The 22609-nt window shown below is 42.6% G+C and overlaps 1 protein-coding gene across 2 annotated transcripts in view; it reads right to left on the bottom strand.

Annotated features, from left to right (window-relative positions):
- The window catches only part of PC (pyruvate carboxylase), a 628691-nt gene that overhangs the window by 549250 nt on the left and 56832 nt on the right, over positions 1–22609 (bottom strand). For both annotated transcript variants that reach the window (XR_012717231.1, XM_075281583.1), the window contains 2 exons: positions 21908–22025; positions 18408–18559 (listed from right to left, as the gene is read on the bottom strand). Coding sequence is in view for 1 of the 2 variants with exons in the window: in XM_075281583.1 (XP_075137684.1) it covers positions 18408–18559; positions 21908–22025 (270 nt within the window). In the remaining variant the exon portion in view is untranslated. The remainder of the gene's footprint in view (positions 1–18407; positions 18560–21907; positions 22026–22609) is intronic.

The following is a 22609-nucleotide window of genomic DNA, read 5'->3' as shown; positions in this document are numbered from 1 at the left end:
TCAGTGTCCTCTATTGGTGTGCATACTTGAGGCATTGACTTCCTAATTACATCATGGAAGTCAGATTTGCATATTCTTCCCATGTTCCAATTAATCTAACATTACTATAAAATTGAAAGACCACAGGCCAGGCCAAGCAAAAAGGCAGGAGATCAAACGCAGAGGTAGAGGCAGTAGTCCCTGTCAAACAGAGATAAAGCCCCTCCGGAAGGAATTTGGTGGGAAAACCCAGAGTCGGCCATGTTTCACAGTTCTACAAACCACATACCCTAGGGCTCCAAAGGTCAGAAACCACTTATGGATGAAGTGGTCCCTTCTAATTTGCTCTAGGACTCCTGTCCAAAAGGAGAGAGAGAAAAGTAAAGTGACAGGTTTACATGCTACTGTCTTTCAAGAAACCAATCGCCATCCGCTAAGAAACTCTGGTTGGGCAAAACTGCCCCAAATAAAATGGCGGCCACTACTACTACTACTAGTAGTCGATCATTACACTACCTAGAGCATATTACATCTTCCATGGCAGAAGGTCAGAAAAGTCTAAACGCATAATAAAACTATGGTGGCTATAGCGTCCAGTTCTAGTACCCAACAATGAATTCTGCTGGGGAGGGGGGAAGGGGCCCATATATGAAATGTTTGGTGCAAGGTGGCAAGGAGGCAGTTGGAGAAAAGCTACAGAAACCAAATTCACGCTCCACGTTCTGTAAAATAAGCAGACACCTAAGGCAGCTACAGGGTTAAGGAGCAAAGTCCAACAAATCCCTGATATGCACGGGAACTTAATAAGCGGTTGCATCACCTTATTGCAATCAAGCGCTTCCTATAATTTGCCATCACTCTTTCCCATCACGGTTTGCGAAACTGCATTAATTCAGTGACATTAGTAGACTTTTGTGTGAACTGCTCATTTCACATACGGCTGAAGTATCTCAATTGGTTTCAAGTTAGAAAAGTAAAGACTTGTGTTGTCCTAGGCAATATGACTGCTCCTCAGATGTAGGCCTGGGTCTGGGTTTCGAGTCACTGTAAGCTGAAGTATAATTGGGTTATATAGACAGACAGATGACGGGCCATTTTCCACTTTTGACTCATCTGTTCACAGATCATTATCCCGAACTGCCAAACTACTTGGAGATCTTCCAGGGGTTTGTTTGTTTCCAATACGAGACAAGAATAGAAGTTAGTTTGGCATACAAGCGGCTTTCACTTTCCTCACTGTGAATTGGGGGGGGGGGGGGGGGGACACTCATTCATAGGGGAGTGGGGTGCATGAATTTACGATTTAACAAATATGGCACAAATGGTTACATACACCAGACACTTTTTTCTTCTATGTGCCGCCATGATCCAAAAACAATGGCGAACACCATTAACAAATCTGGTCCAGTGTTTGTTCACTTGTTCAGGTTGGTGAAACATTAAAGCGTACCTCCAATTATACAACGATTTCATAAATGAATAATGCAAGTGAATATATCAAACTTTGTAATATATCTTTAAAAAAAATGCTTCTTTCTCCATTTATCAGAGTTAATAGCTGCTAGTAGCTGTCTATGGAGAGGGGAAGGGAGCACTTTGGACTTTACTATATCTAGTAAGATAATACTCTACTGTACAGAATAAGGCAATAGCAACTACTAGTTAGAGCCTCTCTCTCTCCCATAGACTTGTGTTGGATACAGATACGGGTACTATTAGTGATCAGAGACCAAGTACAGGGAAGGACGAGGAAGACAACCTGTGATAAGCGGAGAAGGAAATAAAATTTTTAATATATCTTATTGAATAATTAGATTTATCTGGTCCATTCATTTGTAAGACGTTGGCTTATAACTGAAGATATACCTTCAATGTTCCAAATTTTTTCAGAACCCAATTCTGGCGTCTTTTGCTGAAACTAATTTGGCTTATTGCTCAGGAAATGCAGGGGCTACAGGAATTTTAAAAAAAAAAACCAAAAACCTCCAACTATGCCAGAATCAGTGGCGCGGCACCGACTGAAGTAAGCAAAGAGTTGGAATTGGTGGGGGTGATGGTGAAAGGTTCTCTTTAGCGTGCACCCATCCTAACCTTAGGCTTCATGTACACAGCAGGGTACGCCAGGGTGAAGTTTGATGGTCCGTATTGATCCAAATGCGTTCTGCTGCAAAATCGGCCTCAACTTGGATGCGCCCTCTGTCATGTCCTTGGGGTTTTACACTGCATTGCAGTTTCCTGGATGTTCCTCTGGTGTGTTTCTAACTTTTTGGATAAGGTTTTTACGGTTTCAATACCTTTCATTGGTGTACAGAATGAATGCTAGCAAGTAGAGATCTAGAAAACCGCGAGGAATTGATAAAGAAAGTATATCGGAAAATTGTACAACTTTTTATTACACAAACAGTAACATTTGGGTCTCAATATTTGTCTGAAAGTGGCCATAGTGTAAAAAGTCTCCTTCCCAATGCCGCCATGTTCCATCTACTGCCCTCTTAGGGGGCGTTCACACTACATGTCGGGTTTTTCTGTCCGCTTGAAAAGTTGGACATCTTTACATGCGGACAGTGAAGGAAGGGCACGGAGTGCAAAAGAACGCACCCGATCGCCATTTAAATAAATGACAGGTGTCACGGACACAGCTAGTGTCTGCTCCTAATGTCCGTGCCAGATTTTGAACGGACACTAGGAGCGGACACTGCATGTCGGACACAGACGGTAGTGTGAACGCCCCCTTAGGCCCCGTTCACACGGGGCTGATTTTGGCACAGAATCCACGTCATAATCAGTCTCCTCACAATAGCGATCTAAGTAGACCGCTAATGCTCTTTTTGTTCTGTGAGCGGCATGTTGCTACTCACGGAAAAAAGCAGCGAGCTGCGCTTTCTTCAGGCAGATCCTGCAGCTCATTCAGCCGCACGCTCTGGACTGGGCCCATTCATTTGGGCCTACGCCGGACCGGAGTGCTGCAACTGTCGGAAGTCGCAGCAGGCGGATTTGGGCCATATTCTGACGCGGCTTTCCACATCAGAATCAGGACCAAAATCCGTGTGAAGAGGGCCTTATTAAAACCCCAGCTAAAAGCGAAGTAAAACCCATTGACCGGTAATTTTCACTTTCCCTTTAATCCAGGCGTCTCCATTAACTGTCTGCTGAAACTTCTTCCATCCCCCATCTTGCAGACATAAAACTTCACTTTCTTTGCAGCTAGAAATACCGTGTATAGATCTATTTTTATACTTACTAGGTTCTTCCAATTCATTTAAGATGCAGAGACGAGGTTCGCTTGATGTAAAGGCAATGGCTATTTCCGAATCACTAATTATTTATTTACTTTGCACCAACATATAAAGGAACTGCAGATTGACATTTACTATGTATTAAAACATCATGTTCATCCATTGCCACAAAGATGCCTTAAACATTCAATTATGTCTATACACATCTCTAGCACAGAAACACTGCTTTTTATCTCAGCGACAGAGAGCACAGAAAAGCCATAGGGTGAGAAATTAAAGCACATTTCTAAGTGTGTGTTAGGATCTCGACAACAGAAGAGGTGGTGAGTACAGTTTATTGAGAAGCAGCCATGCGGGCCATTCCTTTATTAAGATTCCAGACTGTGAAATGAATACAATGTGTCTGCAGATTGTGATATGTGAATGTCAGGAGAGATCTTTAATGCACTATCACTGTTCATAGAAAAGATGCTATTCTACTGCTCGCTGCGCTGATTTCCAGCTACTAGAATGCTACAGCTAAATCTGAAGAGGGATGCAATTTTAAGAAAAGAAACCACAAGACTGGGTGTACTTTGGGGTGTCAAGAGGGAGCCCATTTTTTTTGTACCTTCTTAAAGGGGCTTTATCACTAGACTTTCGTGTTATTTAAAAAAGGCTATTCAGGTGCTGCTAATCGTTTGTAGAGAAACCCGCTCGTTTTTGTTAATTACCGTGGAAATCGATATGCAAATCAGCTCCACCGTGCACAGTTGGTGTTCTGTGCACCCCCTTGCGTCACCCCTTCTGATTATTCACCGCCTCCATTGTCGGAGGGTTCTATTGAAGTCACGCGCGTGCACAGTAGCGCTCCCTCCGGCGCGCTACTGTGCATGCTCCAGTGCCAGAGGAAGCACTACTGCGCGTGCACGTGACTTCAATAGGACCCGCCGACAATGGAGGCGGTGAATAAGCAGAAGGTATGACGCAAGAAAGTGCACGGAACGCCCACCGTGCACCCTGGTGCTGATTCGCATATCGATTTCCACAGTAATTAACAAAAACGGGGGGGGGTGTCTTTCTACAAGCAATTAGCAGCACCTGATTAGCCTTTTTAAAGGCTATTCAGGGATATCTTTACCTAAAAACATGAAAATCTAGTGATAGAAGCATCCCTATGTATATTCCATAAAAGTCTATTGTAACACAAGCTCTTTAAAGGGGCTCTATTTCATGGACAACAAGACTAGAATGATTTGCGATGAGGTTTGTGGTGATCAGTTTTAGAGAAAGGTTTAGGTACCAGATTTGGGAGATAGCCCTTAAATATCCATCTATCAAGGAACAACCCCTTTAAAGGGTACCCGAGTTTTCATGAAAACTTGAAATATGTGCATGGTCTTGCTGGGCTCGCTGTTCTACAGCTGTATAAGACTTTATATATGGTGCCCTATCAGCTTTTCTGCTGCCAGTAACCAAATTATGACAAACAGTTTACATTGGTCTCTGATGTACAATAAGGAGCAGGCTGCCCCCTCCCCTATACATTGCTGAAATGTGGGTAACCTGACAAATGCAAACAAATAGCTGAGAATAGTGACCATAACATAGGAGATCCAGGACTACTGGATTGTACATAAAGGCCAAATACAGCCGAGCAGATAACAATAAGAAGACAATAAACGCCCCATACACAATCTAGGCGCACAGTCTGATATTATTCACAGACAGAAAGTGGTTTTTCTATCATTTCCATGGGAAGAAGGACTTGCATCCAATTTGGAAAAGTCTGTGCCCGCACATTTTCTACAGTTGTCTGCTGCCCAATATTCCTCCTAATCCCACACCAACACAAATACATTCAATTTGGGCAAAGTGTGTTCCTTTTCTAAATCCTTAACTCCTCTGAGGACAAGAGGATGCCCAAAATTTTCTTTCCTCTGACATCTGTCCAGGACTGTGGAATCATTAGGACAAACTACAGACTTTAGCTCCTTCATAAATGGCTGACATCCCTGTCAGAAGGAAGCAGCAAAGATCCTTTAATTCACAAAAAAAAGAAACCCCGCTAGTGATTGACTTCATATGAAAGTCAATATGAATATGATACAATATTGATAATTTGTATAACTTAATTCAAAATTGATTGACTTTATTTTGAAGACCGGGTCAGTAATTGATTTTCCAAGTCCACAAAAACTGGAGTCGGAGTTGTGGAAGAAGAGTCTAGGCCGTGCATTTCGACATATGTCTGGCGAGTGTTGGGACACCCCCATATACATCAGATACTTGAATGACCCTGCTGAAATATGGAGTGTATGGGAAACTTCAGACATCTTAATATTTGCTCTGAGCTAGAAGCCCCATTAATGCCCAAAACTTGTTTCACTTGAGGCAGGATCTGCATTTGAGTGCAGATCTGGCATTTACCAAGTCAAGGTTTGTATATAAATCATGTACACTGTACAGAACCTAGCACCAAGTTATCGACGCCACATTCAGCTCCAAATGGGACCGGGTTTTATTATAGACCTACTGAGGATCCTATGGAACGGCTAACTTATTAATCAACTAAAACGTCTAAATGCCCCAACATGGGGTTTGGAATATTGATGCATTTGCTTCTCTTGGGTCCCCATTTATCCTAATAAATAAGATCATTCTCTCTCCGTGTTATGCAACTCACCAGGAAGACAAGGTCACCAGCACATGTCATATAAGTCACTAGATCAATGCTCTGTCATCAGCGATGAACAAACCTAGCTACCTGTCAACTACAGTATGTAAAAACCAAAACCCCGGGACATAAAATTTGAATAATGGAAAAAATAAACTATTTATACAATTGTATATTATGTAAATGAGTCTCTGCACACTGAATACCCTCAGTGACTGACAAGCGGGACGCAGCGCTCTGCCAAGAATACATGAGACAACGTAAATGTCCTAATACCTTGAAGCAGTTGCCAGAATGTAGTAACTGCAGCTCAGTCTAATGTTTCATTGGGGCTTCTCCTAAGAATCTGACAGTTCTAGAATACTGATATTACATAAAATGTAACAAAAACCTAGAAAGATCCGATTGAACCAAATAGGTGCAATACCAGAAAAGTATGTGTTTCAATACTAAGAAGAGAACAGAACAGACAAGCTGGATAGAGCAGATAGGAGTTGTCTTCTGTGATTGGCTGGATTCAACACTGTAGTCAATCAGGGATCAGTATACTAAATAGTGCATTGATCTGTCAGCCCCCCCACCCTATGTATAACCAATAAGAAAAGCAGAACCTGCAGAGTCCTCATCTGAACAACTGGGCCGGCTCCGGCATTCACAACAATTGCAACGCGGGCTTATTTCTACTTATTACTGTGAACCACAAGGTGTTATTTATTACCAGAGCTATGGTGTAGGCCAGGGGTGCTCACACTTTTTCAGCGTGTGAGCTACTTTATTAGCTGACCAAGGCAAAAGATCTACTACCCACCTTGTGGGCGGGACCGGGGCAGGCCTGTGGGCGGGGCCGGGCAGATCGTGAGAGCAGGAGACAGCGGCGTTCTGTGGACGCCCAGGGATCCCTGGTGTCTGTCTGTTTACAGCGCAGGATGACGCTAGGTTCACACCTGCGTTCAGCTGTCCGTTCTATGGTTTCCGTCTTCTGCATGCCAGAAGACGGAAACCACAGACCGGGTCCGGCCGTGAGCGGCGGTGAGCGTTTTATGCTCTCCGCCGCGAAACCGTTTTTTTTTAATCCAGACACAGAGTACTGCATGTTCGACTGTGTCCGGATTATAAAACCTGGTTTCGCGGCGGAGAGCATAAAACGCTCACCGGCGCTCACGGCCGGACATCTTTCTCACCCATTCAAATGAATAGGTGAGAGACTCCTGCAGGTTTCCGTCTCCTGCTCTGTTTTATGCAGGAAACGGAAACCTGAAGTACGGAGTGCCAGGCGCAGATGTGAACAAGCCCTGAGAGTTATCTCTGGACACTGGCAGGCTGGGGCTGCGGCAGCCCCAGCCTGCCAGTGTCCAGAGATGACTCTCAGCCTGCGCTGTGAACAGACACCAGGGATCCCTCCATCCCTAAAAGCGGGGATTGCGTCATCCCCCGGAGCTGCTGCTGCCTGGCCTGCAAGTGTCCGGAGTGCTTGTTCACAGCGCAGGCTGAGAGTCGACTCTCAGCCTGCACTGTGAACAAGCAGACACTGCGGGATGCAGGGATCCCCAATCAAGCCATACGTCCTTTGCGATTGACCAGTAGATCGCGATCGACGTATTGTGCACCCCTGGTGTAGGCAAACCACTGTAATGGGACATGTGTTTCCACTAAATCAGTGTCTTATTGATGTGATATCAGTGACAGGGTTAATGTCTTACTGATCAATCTATATGTATCTGTTGTACATCTATAGAAGGTTCACTCTGTAGCTATACAATACAGGTCACGCTATATTTCTCAGTAAATAAGAATTTCTTCAAATTCCTGTACCATAAATGGTTAAGGGGATATGGCCACTCCTTAACATCAGGTGAGACAGATTTGCATATTCTTCCCATGATCCCTCACAGTGAAGCGCAAATGGCTTGCTAAGTTTCCACACACTTATATGGTGGTCTCTCCCTAAGGAGTGACAATATCCCCATAACCTGGTCTGAAGCCTCTCACCTCTGCCAAGTTAGTCTTCTCTGCGTCGGGCTGAAGAGATCCAATCAGATCGATACAGCTGTCCTCGGCTGAGAGACTGACTTGGTAAAATCCCAGATCATTGCAGCAAAGGCCTCTGGGAAGGTCAGGCATGATGTTAAAGGGAGCGCCCCCTAGTGGGCTGAATGACTGAGGCACGGTCTCCCTATATTAACATCATGGGAGACAGATTTGCATATTCTTAAATGGTCATGTTCTAAGATGACCGCTCAGGCCATAAGTTCAGCCCCTCACATTCCCCAAAGGTATTATAAAAACCATATCCCTATTGTTTTACGTTAGCCTCAGCGTGGACCATGAATAGGTGCCATTAGTTTTGAATTCAAGATTCTGACAACTTTTCTAAAAACTTTAGTGGCAAATGTCAGTCAGTGGAAAAATATAAGAGTACATGCTGGGAAAAAAAAAATTAAAATCCTGCAAAAAAACCTACATTACAGCTGTCTGAAAGCAGCGCAAAAGAAATGTCTGTATGATAACGTCTCCACCTATGCCTAGATTGTAGGTCTAGAAACTTCACTTAATGTTAACCTTCTAAAACGCACAACGATCATCAAACTTCCATTATGTAATTCTCATGTATCAAAACCAGCACTTTGGTCATTAGGGTGCATGAACGGGCCCGCAGCTGCAGCACCTCCATACCAAGCTGACAATCATACAATTACAGAAGCACAGTGTGAATTGCTGTGTTAAGTAATGGAAGTCACTGCAGGTGGCTGGTTCCAGACTCACTGGCAGACGTTGCCGGCAATTTGTGACTGTTCACTAATTCGCCGCCATCTCTGGTTTCTAAAGAGATTTTTACAATAAGCATGATTTTAAGTCTGCGAAACTCTGACCTTTCGGAAACTCCCACACAAAGGGACACAAAATACAGTCAAGAATGTATAAAAATACACACCCAGAGCACAGTACTGTAGGAAAAATTGGGCAAAACTGTACAAACAAATAAAAAAAAAAAAAAAAAAAAACACACACACACACACAAACTATACTGATTGACTATAATGGGGCACGTCAGGTACTGTATCCGTTGTCTCCTTACTGGAATCATAAGACAAAGTCCTGGTTGCCAGACCTAAAGAAATCTCAGACATGGTATGGTCACATAACCCATTTTCTGTCCATAATTCTCCAATCCCCCTTACATGCGCTCTATTTTTGACCCCACCCCCATCACATCATTCAGTCAGTCTTCTTCCCCCTCTGGCATACATAAATATAGAGGCAATTTGCATACGCTGTGGTGCCGTGCAGAGGAATACTACATTTAGAATAGGTAGAAGGGTTGAGCATGCATGTCCACTAGCGCTCATCTCTGCAGGTGGATGTGCACATTAACCCTAGAATGCATGATGGTAGAAATCTACACTTTTACATAGCCCGAGCCTTTAAGCCCCGTGTGCAAATCCTATGGAGGAACTGAAATAACTTTTACAAGTTTATTTCAAAATTGCCAAGTAAAGGGGTATTCACACGGAGTAACGCCGGGCGTGTATCACAGCCGTACACGCCGGCGCTACAGCAGGCTGCTGAACACTTCCCTTTCACTTCAATGGGAGCGCTCGGAAACACCACTGTTACGAGCGCTCCCATTGAAGTGAATGGGAAGTGTTCAGCAGTCTGCTGTAACGCCGGCGTGTACGGCTGTAATACACACCCAGTGTTACTCCGTGTGAATGCCCCCTAATATAAGAAAAATACACAAAATTGTAAAAAAAAAAAAAAAAAAAAAAAAGTAATTATAATTGTTTGCAGAGAACGCCAAAAAAAAGTACCGTATTTTTCGGACTATAAGACAATTTTTTCTCCCAAATCTAGGGGGAAAATGAAGGTGCGTCTTATAGTCCGAATGTGTCATGTTCCTGCCGCTGCTGGCTTCCTGTGCCAGTGTCTAAAACCCTTGCATGCGCCGTTCTATTGCCGGGTCTGTAAGAATAATGGCGGCCGCTCTGCTGCAGAGCGGTCGCCGCTATACACGGAGGCCCAAAGCTAAATAAACAACTGGAAATTACCAACAACTACAAACGTGAGGAATACCTGGAGTTTCAAAATTCTATGTAAAGTAAAGGCCCGGGTTATGCATTCTAGGGTTAATACACACTTTGAACACCAGGTGGCTCTTATCTCATTGCTGGACCATTTAAATGGCAAACATTGCAAGTGCTACATGACAACACACTGAACATCAAAATTTGTTTTTGCGCATTAGGGTGTTGTAGAGGTTGTCGCCTTTGTTCGGTCATATTTTCAGGCAGAGGGCGGACAACTGGCTCACCAGGAACACTCCCATTGAGCTGATCATTGACTTCTAGCGGGAGCAGATGTCTGGCACACAACTATGCAATGCGAGCCAGACATCTGTGATTGGTTAGTTCTTGGCGGACAAATAATACTGCCAGTATAAGTGACAACCCAAATTGCACATTAAATGTATAAGCACATCGCCCGAGACAATCAAGTCTCCTTTATTCTCTAGCTTGATGGCCTTCTTCCAAGGTAAGTACACCTAGCATTGAATAAAGAGAACATTCTTTCAAAGCGTTCTCCCCAAATATCATGTGGATGGAACAAACAGTCATTAGAATAATCTGCATCTCGTACAGTAACTGCTCGAGAGTTAAATCTGTTGTTTACGGAGACAACAGCGGCAGCGGCGGCACATATTGTGAGTCTCCGCTCTCTATCTCCCCACAGTGTCACCAGTATTTCTCTCATCACCGAGTGACAGGTCATCGCAGAACAAACAATGCCTCTCTCCCACACATCAAAGAGAACCTTTCATGATGTGAGCGAAGCATGATGTTCCAGGTAGATAATTATTGATACCTTGTTTCAAGGATTCAGGCCTGAGAAGCTTTTATGATCAGCACCGCGGTACAGTCTCCGCCATCTATTACACACAGAACTTTGGTCCTAATCTCTCGGCTTCTGCACTTCAAAACATTTAGGCAAAAGATGATTCGTGGAAATTATTATTATTGGTGTCGTCATCTCCAGGGATCGGGGTTGGGATACACTGTGGTCAGATATTCAGGCTTTTTAATGCTGCCAATGTACTAGACTGAGGTTACTCCTTTCTTCCACCATTAAAAAATGGCAATTATTACCTTCCAAAGCAGATACAAGGTCCACCGTCACATCATAGTAATATCCAATATGCGTCATATTTGTAGATTTACAGAACAAGAACTGTGACATAATATCCAAGTGGAGCGTCATTCTCCAATGTGAGGGAGAGCTCCCCTATGTCCAGGGTTGGAGCATAGCTGGAATGGTTGGGTTCATCCATTAATATCCCCTGATCAGTACCCGTCACAGGGTTACACAACGCATCGGAAGGAGGTATATTTGGGAAAGTAATGGCACTGCCATGTCAGGGCGGGAGTCAAATGTAGGATTAGTCCTCCACTACCCGTTGATGTTGGACTCTGACTCCTTTGATTTGGTGTGATCTGCTCTCACCTTGGTCATACCTAATCCATCTTTTGAACGGATAAGATTGTTCTATTTTTTTTTTCTTATGCGGTTTGAAGGTTCTATAGGACTTTAATAGTTTAGAATAAATATTAAACATTAAGTTATATATTTCCCTCTATAGGTTGAGGATCTTTGCCCTACACCCAGTGGTGTAGTTGGTGCACTGGGGGCAGGTCTTCAGCTCCTGGAGCATCACTCTTAGCACTTGCGGAATTAGTTGATCTTCACACTGCTATGGTACCAATGACCGTAAATTGTAAAAGTTGCAAAAATTCCAGCCGCAGCAGCAATGCTCCAGTAGCTAAAGTCCTGCCCCTAGTGAACCAACTGCCGGATTTGCATGATGCAAAAAAAATTACAGCAAATTAGAGCATGAGATAGATAGATAGATAGATAGATAGATAGATAGATAGATAGATAGATAGGATATTCTATGTGTATATATACACATATACAGGGTGTCCCAAAAAAATGTATACACATTTTAGCAGCTGGTATCGCAATTATTTTTTCTTTCTTTACAGACTGAACCCATTAACCCATTTTAGAATCAATTTCCTTTCTTCAAAGTCAGGTCTGTATGCCATCACTCGGTTTAATGGGTTCAGTCTGTAAAGAAAGAAAAAATAATTGCGATACCAGCTGCTAAAATGTGTATACATTTTTTTGTGACACCCTGTATAATATATATATATATATATATATATATATATATATATATATATATATATATATATATATATGTGTGTGTATGTATAGTAAATTTAAAGAAGTAGAAGAAAAAGAATGCAAGAAGATTCCTAAATGCCCCAGTGTACTCATCACTACATACAGTGCCAAGATGCAGAGATGTGCAGGGTTGCAGAGAATACACCTGGGCTCTGTTTCATTAAAAGATTGTTTTTGGGTTTTTTTACTTTTCAATTTATTGGTTTATTTTGCATTACCAAAAGCCACATTGGCAGTGATGGCCAGCGCAAGATCGCCCAAAGATTTTGACTGCTCCCTTTCTTTCCACCAATGAGTTCTATGCGCGGTATAACCATCTCGCCATCTATGAGTTAGTGAGCGGTATAACCATCTCGCCATCTATGTCTGCATTCACACTGAGTAACGCTGGCGATTTTTGTGCTTATTTTTGCACATAGCGCTGCATTAACGCCGGTCAACGCCACCGCAAAATAGCGCAGCGTTAACGCGGCGTTATGTGCAAAAATAAGCACAAAAACCGCCAGCGTTACTCAGTGTGAATGCAGCCTATGAGTTAGTGAGCGGTATAACCATCTCGCCATCTATGAGTGAGCGGTATAACCATCTCGCCATCTATGAGTTAGTGAGCGGTATAACCATCTCGCCATCTATGAGTTAGTGAGCGGTATAACCATCTCACCCTCTATGAGTTAGTGAGCGGTATAACCATCTCGTCATCTATGAGTTAGTGAGCGGTATAACCATCTCACCCTCTATGAGTTAGTGAGCGGTATAACCATCTCGTCATCTATGAGTTAGTGAGTGGTATAACATCTCGCCATGCACGAGTTAGTGAGCGGTATAACCATCTCGCCATGTAAAGCTCTACTGCGCTGTATTCCTGCCACTCCCAGACGAGCAGCACTTACATCAGGAACAGACTGTTCTATTATACGTGTACTCTCTGTATGTATAGCAATAGCACAGTGTATTAATAGAGTAGACTTTAGACTCGCAGTATTTTTCAGTCTTAAAAACAAAGAAACCAGACGTAACAGACCATCTGTTTTACATTTCAATTAGAATGGATACAAATGGAAAATTTTTCGGTTGTATCTGTTATTAAGAGAAGAAAAATGTCTTCCTACACAATCCTCTGATGGCTTAAAACAGGGGACAAGAGACCGTAGTCTGAACATAGCCTAACCCCGGAACTGCAATATAATACATCAGGACTAATGTAATATTCCCGCATTTTTTCTCTCTTCTTTAAGCTAAACAAGGTGGTCATCAAATGCAAAATGGATTCAGAAAATGCGATTTCCTAAAACCATGAGTATGATGTCACACAGAGTCCTGGAATCTGCACCGCATGCTGCTATTAACATTAGAAAAGGTATTGTGGACATGGTGACCTGATCATAATAGGGAGGGGGGACTATGTATGAGAAAAAGAGGGGCTATAGGGAGGAGATTATGTAAGGGAAGAGGAGGAATTATGGGAAAAGAGTTGGGGTAGAAAAACAGGGGTGGGATTTCTGAATCTGAAGTCATGTGGGCTCTCAATTGTATCTACAGGGAGCATAGAAAGACCTCCTGTTTGCACAGCAATCCATGCTAGAAAAAATAGGTCACAATGTGGCTTATTGAAGAATGGATAAGGAAAGACACTGAACAGACAGCTATTACAACGGAGGGATGGTCCTATTACCTTAGTATTTGCTTTTGTTCTCCATTATAGTTCTTCTATAATGGAGGAGAACAAAAGCTAAAGGTAAAAAGGAGCCTTAGAGTAAGGTCACCGAGCTTTCTGCTTCATATAAAATGCACAAAACTGTTTCACATCTGACCCTTCTGACTTTTTATTTTAGCCGCAGAGACCTTTAACCTAACAGACAACAACAAAGCACAAAGGATCCCAATATATAAGATGGGGTCCATTTCATCGAACAAAAAAAAGTCCTGCACGCGCTCGCAATATTTAACGGATTCGGCAACAGATGCTCCTAATAGAGTATTCACTATTACAGTATGTGAAAGGAGTCTTTGCTACAAGTTGTAGTTCTCTCTTTATGGAAAATAATCCCTTTCCAATAGAAATGTTACATACTGTTTTGTATAGTGCGGTAAGTCACATTATGTATAGCCGTACAAAGCATCCAAAACGGTTAACGCTACCAGGTCCACTTCCAGATAGCGTAATTACAGTGCTTTACTATGAAGGACTCCACTACAACATCTCAAGGACTCTCAACCCTTTTGTGATATTGTTAATGCGCCATATAATAATCTTGTACAAAAATGAAGGATTCTTTAATTAGGGTGTAACCCGATAGAGAAGAGATCAGCACAGCAGATGGTGGCGGCATCATCACCAACTACAGAAGCTCCGTAGGCATAGAATAAATAAATAAAAATACTCCGGCCTTTATACCACCAGGCTAGATGGTGACAGCGTGCTGGGTACTGCCAGTCTTCCACCACGTCCTTGGCAAACCTTTTCTTTTAAACACTTGGCATTGTAACGCACAGAATGATGTTAAACAGGCGCTCCGGCCAGCTGGCGAATCTCTTACTATTTCTTCGCTCTCGTGCCATTCTATAAAAGAACTTTCCAACTAGTCTAATCTACTCACCATGATCTCGACAGCGCTGCTGTTAACAAGGCGATTCTACCCGAAAGGTCAAGTGTTCCCACTTATCTGTGATCAGAGGTTACACGGGTAAAAGGGACGTTCACGAATCTCCAGGTTCTAGTGACAGTCATTAGAAAAAGCTATAACTATATTAAGGGGAACACAAAAGAAATCTAAAACATTGCCCACTAAATCTCCCGGTATAGAAAAGCCAGATAACCAAGTAAAAGATAAGCACATTGCAAGCAGCAGCAGCAGGCAGTAAGATATGCTTTTCTGCTTGTATCGAGCCCAGCCGGTAATATAGGCTCCGAACCGTCAGCGATCTGGATTACCTCCAAAACCCACAAGACATCATAAGGGCAGCTGGGACTCAAAGCCAATTTCTTTTAACAGTGTTTACAAATTGCTCTAATAAAAGAAAAGGGAGTTCTACAAGTATCTTAATTCACTGTGTATCAGGCGTTTACGAGGAGGAGAGACGCGAATGCGCTGAATGTAAATAAGAACACGGGAAACGCTTCCTACCTACGCGCCACGTCAAGGTCAATCATCGATTCACATAGAAACAAATGACATTCACTTACTAAAGTACCTGTGATAACAACCACTCTCGCGGCTGCGATAGGCTATTGTGCGCTGAATGCGGCACAACATTACCAGCAATAGACTCTGGAATAATATATTCTCGGGAAAGTGTCTATCCAACTTCAAAATTATACGTCCATGCCAGGGGAAAGGCAACCTTCAACCAACCGTACCCTATCAAGCCGCAGCTCCGTTTCTCTGATATAGTCACTGGGAGAATAAATTAGGAAGTTCCAGTAATTAGAAGATATCCTACAAGGAAATACATCCAATACATTGAGATCCAAGCAACAAGGTCACATTTGTATCTGAAATTCTCATTACTTTATTACACAACTAACACGACCCGAAACTCATTACATCACAGCAGCTACAAATAACCTAAAAGAGATACAACATACACTATAAAACAAAGGGGAAAAAAAATCTCCCTATACACAGTGATATAATAGAAAGAAAACAAAGCAAAGCCTTCTCCTGTGGATGCAATGTCTGTGCTGCCCTCTACTGGAAGCAAGAATTAATGAAAATGTCTGCAGTCACCAGAACACATGTGATTAACCAGATGAGGCTGTGATATCCCAATGCGGCAAGACCTTTTCATCGTATTCCTAGAGGGATTTTCTGGATTCATCGGAGCCGTGATCAAGCTGGAACTGCATACAGTTATAAGTAGCATAGTAATGGGAGCGCTGTGGTAGAAACAACCGGTATCTCAAGACTTCACACGTTTCCTTAAGTGTCCAAAAATCACTCCAAAGCTATATCTGTCCCCGTGGGTGACTGGTATAGAATATTAATACATAGCATAGGATATAGGTGAGGTGAGGTGACATTGTTGGGGTATTATGGATAAAGGTTTCCTGAATTATTATTTTTTTCTTTGTGTATGGTAAATATATTTACGGACATGTCGTTTCATGAGAGGCCTGAGACATGTCATGAGAGCGCTCCCGCGTGATATTACACCAGGATGTGGCTCTGGTTCAGTGTACGCTCAGGACTATAGGGTCATAAAACCTTATAGCTTTAACACTTTTATCAAAGATCCTATAATACTCAGAATGTAGATTACTTCCATGGAGGTAATGCTTACTTCAACGTGTGTGCTCTCTACTACTGCAACAGTCCACGGCATTATGTAATAGATCTAGGGCTCTTGTATATGCATAGGAACTGCCTAATATTCTTAAATGTTCCCAATGACCCACCCAAGAAAACCAACAGTGAAAGGATCAGAAGGCTGTGAGCAAGCTGAGCCACTGCCGCTAGAGTGCAGGGGTGTCTGTAACCTAGGCAAACATGAAAAGAAATAGGCAGGAGAAGAATCCACATCTAATAAATGGTACAGTCAAACATTTTTGCTAACTGTATTATGAGCACAGATAGAACAGACCACAAAGCTGGCCATATATAGGCTTTTGGCGTACCCACGCACATCAAAACTATTGGACATGGAGAACATTCCAGTGTGTCCCCAAAACAGAGTAGACCTTCGGTCCTTCATAGTTGGAAAAGGTTTAGAAGCCCAATTATTATATATTAGTTTGGGGATAAGTGATAGGGGACATTATTGTGCGGAGGAAAGTTTTATGACAATTTGAAATGATATGCTTGTTGTATATTGAACTGTTTTGTGAACTATATAACCAACAATACCGGTATATAACCAATGTGAACAAGTATATATGCATACTTAGATTTGTTATTGGTTGCAATAAATGAAAGTGGTAGAAATAGAAGTGTAATGTATTTGAAAGGGTTAATGTTGCCTCAATGTCTTCAGTTGTAGCTTTGTACAGGAGTAGGTCACATCTTTATCTCATCTTCTGTAAAGTTCTCTATATTGTGGGGAGGGTCTGGAAGGCTGTAAAGGTTCAGTGAGGGCAGGTTCACACTTGCGCCCGGTGTCCGCTTTGCAGGTTTCTGTCTTCTGCCTGAGAAACTGGACAGGAGACGGAATCCAGCAGACAGTTTTCAAACCCATTCACTTGAATGGGCTTGTAAAGTGTGCGACCGTGAGCGTCTTCTGCCTCTCCACAGCGAAACCGTTGGACATGAAGGACTTTGTGTCCGGTTAAAAAAAACAAACAAACACTGACTGCCGAGTTTCCATCTCCTGTCCAGTTTCTCGGGCAGAAGACGGAAACCCACAAAGCGGAGACTGGGTGCAGGTGTGAACCCGCCCCGAATAATATGCTAGCCAACCTGACTTCAGACATCTACCTGGTTTCCCCATCATCTTTGAATTGCCTGTATATCATTGGGTGTCAGCATGCAAGACACTGGGTTTCCCCGAAAATGAGAAAGTTATTGCTTCTCTTATTAGGTTTTACTTGCTTTAATGCACTTGCTTGCTCATTAGCTTTTCTTTCGATAGAAATCACTTAGGTCAGTGGTGTGGAGCATTCATGTTCTCCTTAGAACCCAACACTTATCACTCTGAGAAAGGCATCTGTGTCATAAAATTTACCTACATCTCGGAGCAATACAGCAAAACCCATGGGAAATGCCAGTGCAGAATCAGAATCAAGTACAGAGTCATGGCAGATTCTCTCTGTTCTACCAATGACCTAAACTAGTATCCTCCGTATGAACACCTCACTTCTAGAGACTTTACTCAAGCTACACGGGTTCTCTAGAATGCTTTACCCCGGAAAATCATAATACTCAACTACAGTAACTTCAAACATGGCCTAAAATCACATTGTCTGGGCAGGCTTATCACATTGTTCTACAGCTACACAAACTAAGCTAACGTTTCTTATCATAAAGTATCCTACCTACTCAATTCCGCCTTCTTCTAGAAGTTACTCTGCACTCCACGACTGTAGCAAACAAACCCTCTTACCTCAAGTCTCCACAATTCCTCATAGATTGTAAGATTTGATAGGTTAATTTTTTTTTCCACATTGTATTGTTAAATACTGTCTGTACAAGTACCCTCTGATTTGTAAAGTTCTGCGGAATACGTTGGCATTATACAAATAATAATATATTGTTATTTTACAATTTTATTGGGTTGCTTTGTTGGCAAAGTAACATTACAGCCAACAATTTTGTGCAATTTCCATGAAATCTGAATACACAAAGTGTATAACTTAATCTTACCTGCTTTGCAAGTTTCACAGAATCATGGGTCAGTCTGTCTCGGAGCTGAGGGTCTAGCTGAGCAGCCGGGGCTATCTCTACGACCTTCTGATGGCGTCTCTGGATGGAGCAATCACGTTCATAAAGATGTATGACATTGCCATGTTTGTCACCTGATGGAAACAAGGTTATTAGCAGAGTGACATTATAATGCTCCATAGAGGAGAGTCATAGGCACCAGGGTCAGAGCCTCTCAGATCACAGTGTAGATATTTTATAGTTGTATTAAATACAATTCCATTCAGTCTTGAGTAATGTTAGGTATGCTTCAGGCACGGTACTGACAGGACGGCCTCGAGGAACACATTTTATGTGGCCACACTAGGCAGTAGTGGTGTACCACAAAGCCACACCATTACAGTGCCAAACCCGTACTAATACATGTGGGTTTTGCTAATGATTCTAGAGCAAGCACAAATGTGCAAGGAAGCAATTCTTAGAAATATTCCTAAACCGGTTTAATGGAAATACAGGGGGAGGAAAGAGGTGGCGTACCCAAGAAAATACACCGCTAGGGCCAACAAAACACTTCTGAACATAAAAATACCAAAGTATCACAGACTTCGCTTTTAGAACCAGATATTACAAGACAGCTGTGTTTATAAAGTACCTTAATGCGTATCTTACTAAACACTTATTGAACGTATATATATTAATTCTTTCCACCATAAATATCTGATGCTTAGAGCTCACGGCCTGTGGTTACGACCTACAGCTCGTCTTCAGCTCACTGGTCGAGCACGCTCAGTAGGGGAGTAAGGCAGAGGATTGTGAGGAATTGTAATGAGAAAGTAATGTAAGAGGGGGTACACTAGGAAATAGACAGTGTACAGCGGCAGGATAAACTAATATAGAGATCAGAAATATAACTAGAGTCTGCTACCAGCATGGGCCGCTGCAGAAGCCAAGCACACGCTTACTGTGCTGAGGACGATCACAATGGTAACTTACACTGTATATGTATACCTAGATATATTTAGGATGTAGTATTTGTATTGCGTTGTTGTGCTATCAATACAAGCCCCTTGTGCTCTAACATTACTCCCAATAGGATGGTCGCTGCAATTCTACAACACAAACATGATGTCCGTTACACACATTGCTTGTTCAGCAACTCCCGCAGTCAGAAAAGATGTGTTCTCATCTGCTCTCAGGTTCCTACGCCGTCAAACAGTAAGAACTCGCAGCAAGAAAGCTGGGGGACAGGCTGCTGTCTGCCATCAGATTTGTGACAGGCAGCAAATGAAACCATTTTACTACACTAAAACACCACAAACAGAGGGGATGTGCAGACACCTGCTTACCAGCATCTGCTCACAGCCATCTTGTATCTGCCACATATTAACAAAGCCCAAAAAAATGACAGACACCAAGTTGTGAGCCCTTCTAGATTCAGGTCATAGGAGGATGCCGGCAGACACTGAGGTTTTAGTAAGAAGAATAGTAATAATATATGGAGCCTTAAGGATATTAGTGAAGATCCTCACAGCACGGATACAACGTGCAACACAAACCTAACAAATACCTGGCTGAATGAGAAGCAATAACATAGGACGGATCTATTTTGCAACAAATCCAACAAGTTTCTATCTTTCTATTGGAATAGGGCAGAACTATATGTGGAAAAGTAACACCACAAGTGTCAGTAAAAAAAATATGATCACTGGGGAAGGGGGGAATTCACCATTGGGGTTACCAGCAATGGTGGTCCCGATCGGCGCTCTCCTAGTTCCTCCTCACTGACTGAAAACAGTGATCAGTCCTATAGAAATGAATGGAGTAGCAGGGTCCATTTGTGACAATGTCTCCATTCAAAACAATCCTCACGGAGGCTCAGAGTCTCCATTCTAGCGATTGGTAGTCGTCCACAGAGATACAAGTCTCAAAAAATAAAAATTTAAATGTAAAAAAAAAATAATACATTAAGCAATTATAGACATCCAATATAAATGGGAATTGCTGAGTGTTTGAAGACAACTTAAAAAACTGCTCAACTATATAGGTATGGGTTAACTCAAAAAACAATTACCACTCCGGACCTGGCCAAATAGTGAGAATTTTGCTATACCAAATATTTGTACAGTTATTGCAACAAATATGTCGGGAACAATCAGCACCAAACAAGGACAAAAAGAGGATGGCCGGTGCCAGTAGGATTCCCCTGTACAGTAGGGTCTTTGCCATATATCAGTCCATAAAGCTATGGCTGACTGCTGGCAATACATCATCACTGGCCCCAGCTATTGCCAGTCGCTGACAGAGATGCCGCCCGATGGCATCACCGTCCACCTAGTCACTCTTATCTGTATAATATACACCTTGTGACAGTGCAAACCTGGACCCCGTGAAGACTTATGCAGTAAAAGAAACGCAGTGTGTGTTGGCGTGGGGGTGACACCACCATTATATAGGGATTCTATCAGTGTGCTGGGATTACAAGTCGTATTAATGGATTCCTCCAGTAATTTTTGAGTGCCGATCCATTACAGACAGGCATATGCTACAGAAACCGCAGAAGGAGGAGGTCTGGGGAGGTAAATGAGTCTGAGCAAGATCGCTTTAATGCCTATAATGTGGAGTGTTTTTCGATCTACATTTATACGGCGTCTTCCAATACCCAGCGTATATATTTATCCCTGATAAAAGGTTTTTCATAGGATATTCCATATATGTGACAAAATAAAAATTAAAAAACACCGCACAGTGTTGGAGAGGGAAGCCAATGTAAAATTAGCGATTTTATCTGCTATGTGCATTACTTCCAGGACATACTGCCCTCTCTCAGGCAAAAAGCCAGTCACTTCCCAGTGTTTCTCTCCAAGAAAAGGAACTACTTGCCTAAGGGTGCATGCACACTACGTATACTGAAGCTTATTCTGAACATAAAACACGTTCAGAATAAGCGGCGTAATTCATTTCTATGGGAGCCGGCATACGAGCGCTCCCCATAGAAATGAATGGGCTGCTTCTTTCACTCCGAGCAGTCCCATTGAAGTGAATGGGAAGTGCCGGCGTATACGGCAAGCTCTGCTCATGCCGAGCCGTACACGCAGCGCTCCCCATTCACTCCAATGGGACTGCTCGGAGTGAAAGAAGCAGCCCATTCATTTCTATGGGGAGCGCTTGTATGCCGGCTCCCATAGAAATGAATGGAGCTGCTTTATACGCCGCTTATTCTGAACGTGTTTTATGTTCAGAATAAGCTTCAGTATACGTAGTGTGCATGCACCCTAAGAGAGTAAAATGACCATAGGACATAATACTCTTTACTGGTAGACTGCAATGTACGCATAGGCTTGGGATACAAAGCAAATATGATACCGGACATTCCCCTTAATCTAAGCTGTATTCATTCCGGTGTTTGAAGAGCATAGATCGCCGGTACAAAATCAGACAGGGCACATTTCGGGAGAAAATAAGATGCAAATAAAGGCATTTGCCGTCCTCAGAGGATCACTCACCCAGTATCTGGACCTCTATGTGACGCGGCTTTTCAATGAACTTCTCCACAAACAGGGCTCCGTTTCCAAATGCAGACAGGGCCTCTGAATACGCCCGGGTATAGTTTTCCTCCAGCTCCTGCAGGGAATCACAGGTTTATATTATTATATCATGTACTTTATATTATACTAGTAATCCACCTATGCTCTAGTGACAGCTGTTAGGTCACCGTCATAACCTCAACGAAAAATGGAGGATGAACCATCATGACCGGGTAAAGCTAGAGTTAATTCTGGCCCGTACCTCTTAGTTCTTATTGCATTAGGCTGGTTTCATATTCACAACACTATATTATAGGCTCAACCTGCTCAGTGGCATCCACAATCTAATATTAGAGGCAAGGTACTAAACAAGAAGTAAGGGTACTGCATTATAGGAGCCTCATGTAACGTATTGTGTAAAACCACTTCCATTAGAGGACAAATGGGAAATCCCGTTGGAAATTTTATGGTAGTCGTCGTTTGAGACATATAAGAGTCCTATATAGGTTATAGCACCAAGGCTTTACAGCATTGCTTAAGTACTCGCTCCATCATCAAAAAGACAAATGACTTCTTAAGCCATAAAGTATTGCTAGAGGAATCACCCTTGAATTGTGGATGACTTCATTTACTCCGATCTCTTACTTTTATCACAATTTAAATCTCATTTCATTCTGCCGC

Source organism: Leptodactylus fuscus, chromosome 7, assembly GCF_031893055.1.
Source record: "Leptodactylus fuscus isolate aLepFus1 chromosome 7, aLepFus1.hap2, whole genome shotgun sequence".
NCBI classification, from domain to species: Eukaryota; Metazoa; Chordata; class Amphibia; order Anura; family Leptodactylidae; genus Leptodactylus; species Leptodactylus fuscus.
This window is presented reverse-complemented; position numbering and strand designations above follow the sequence as displayed.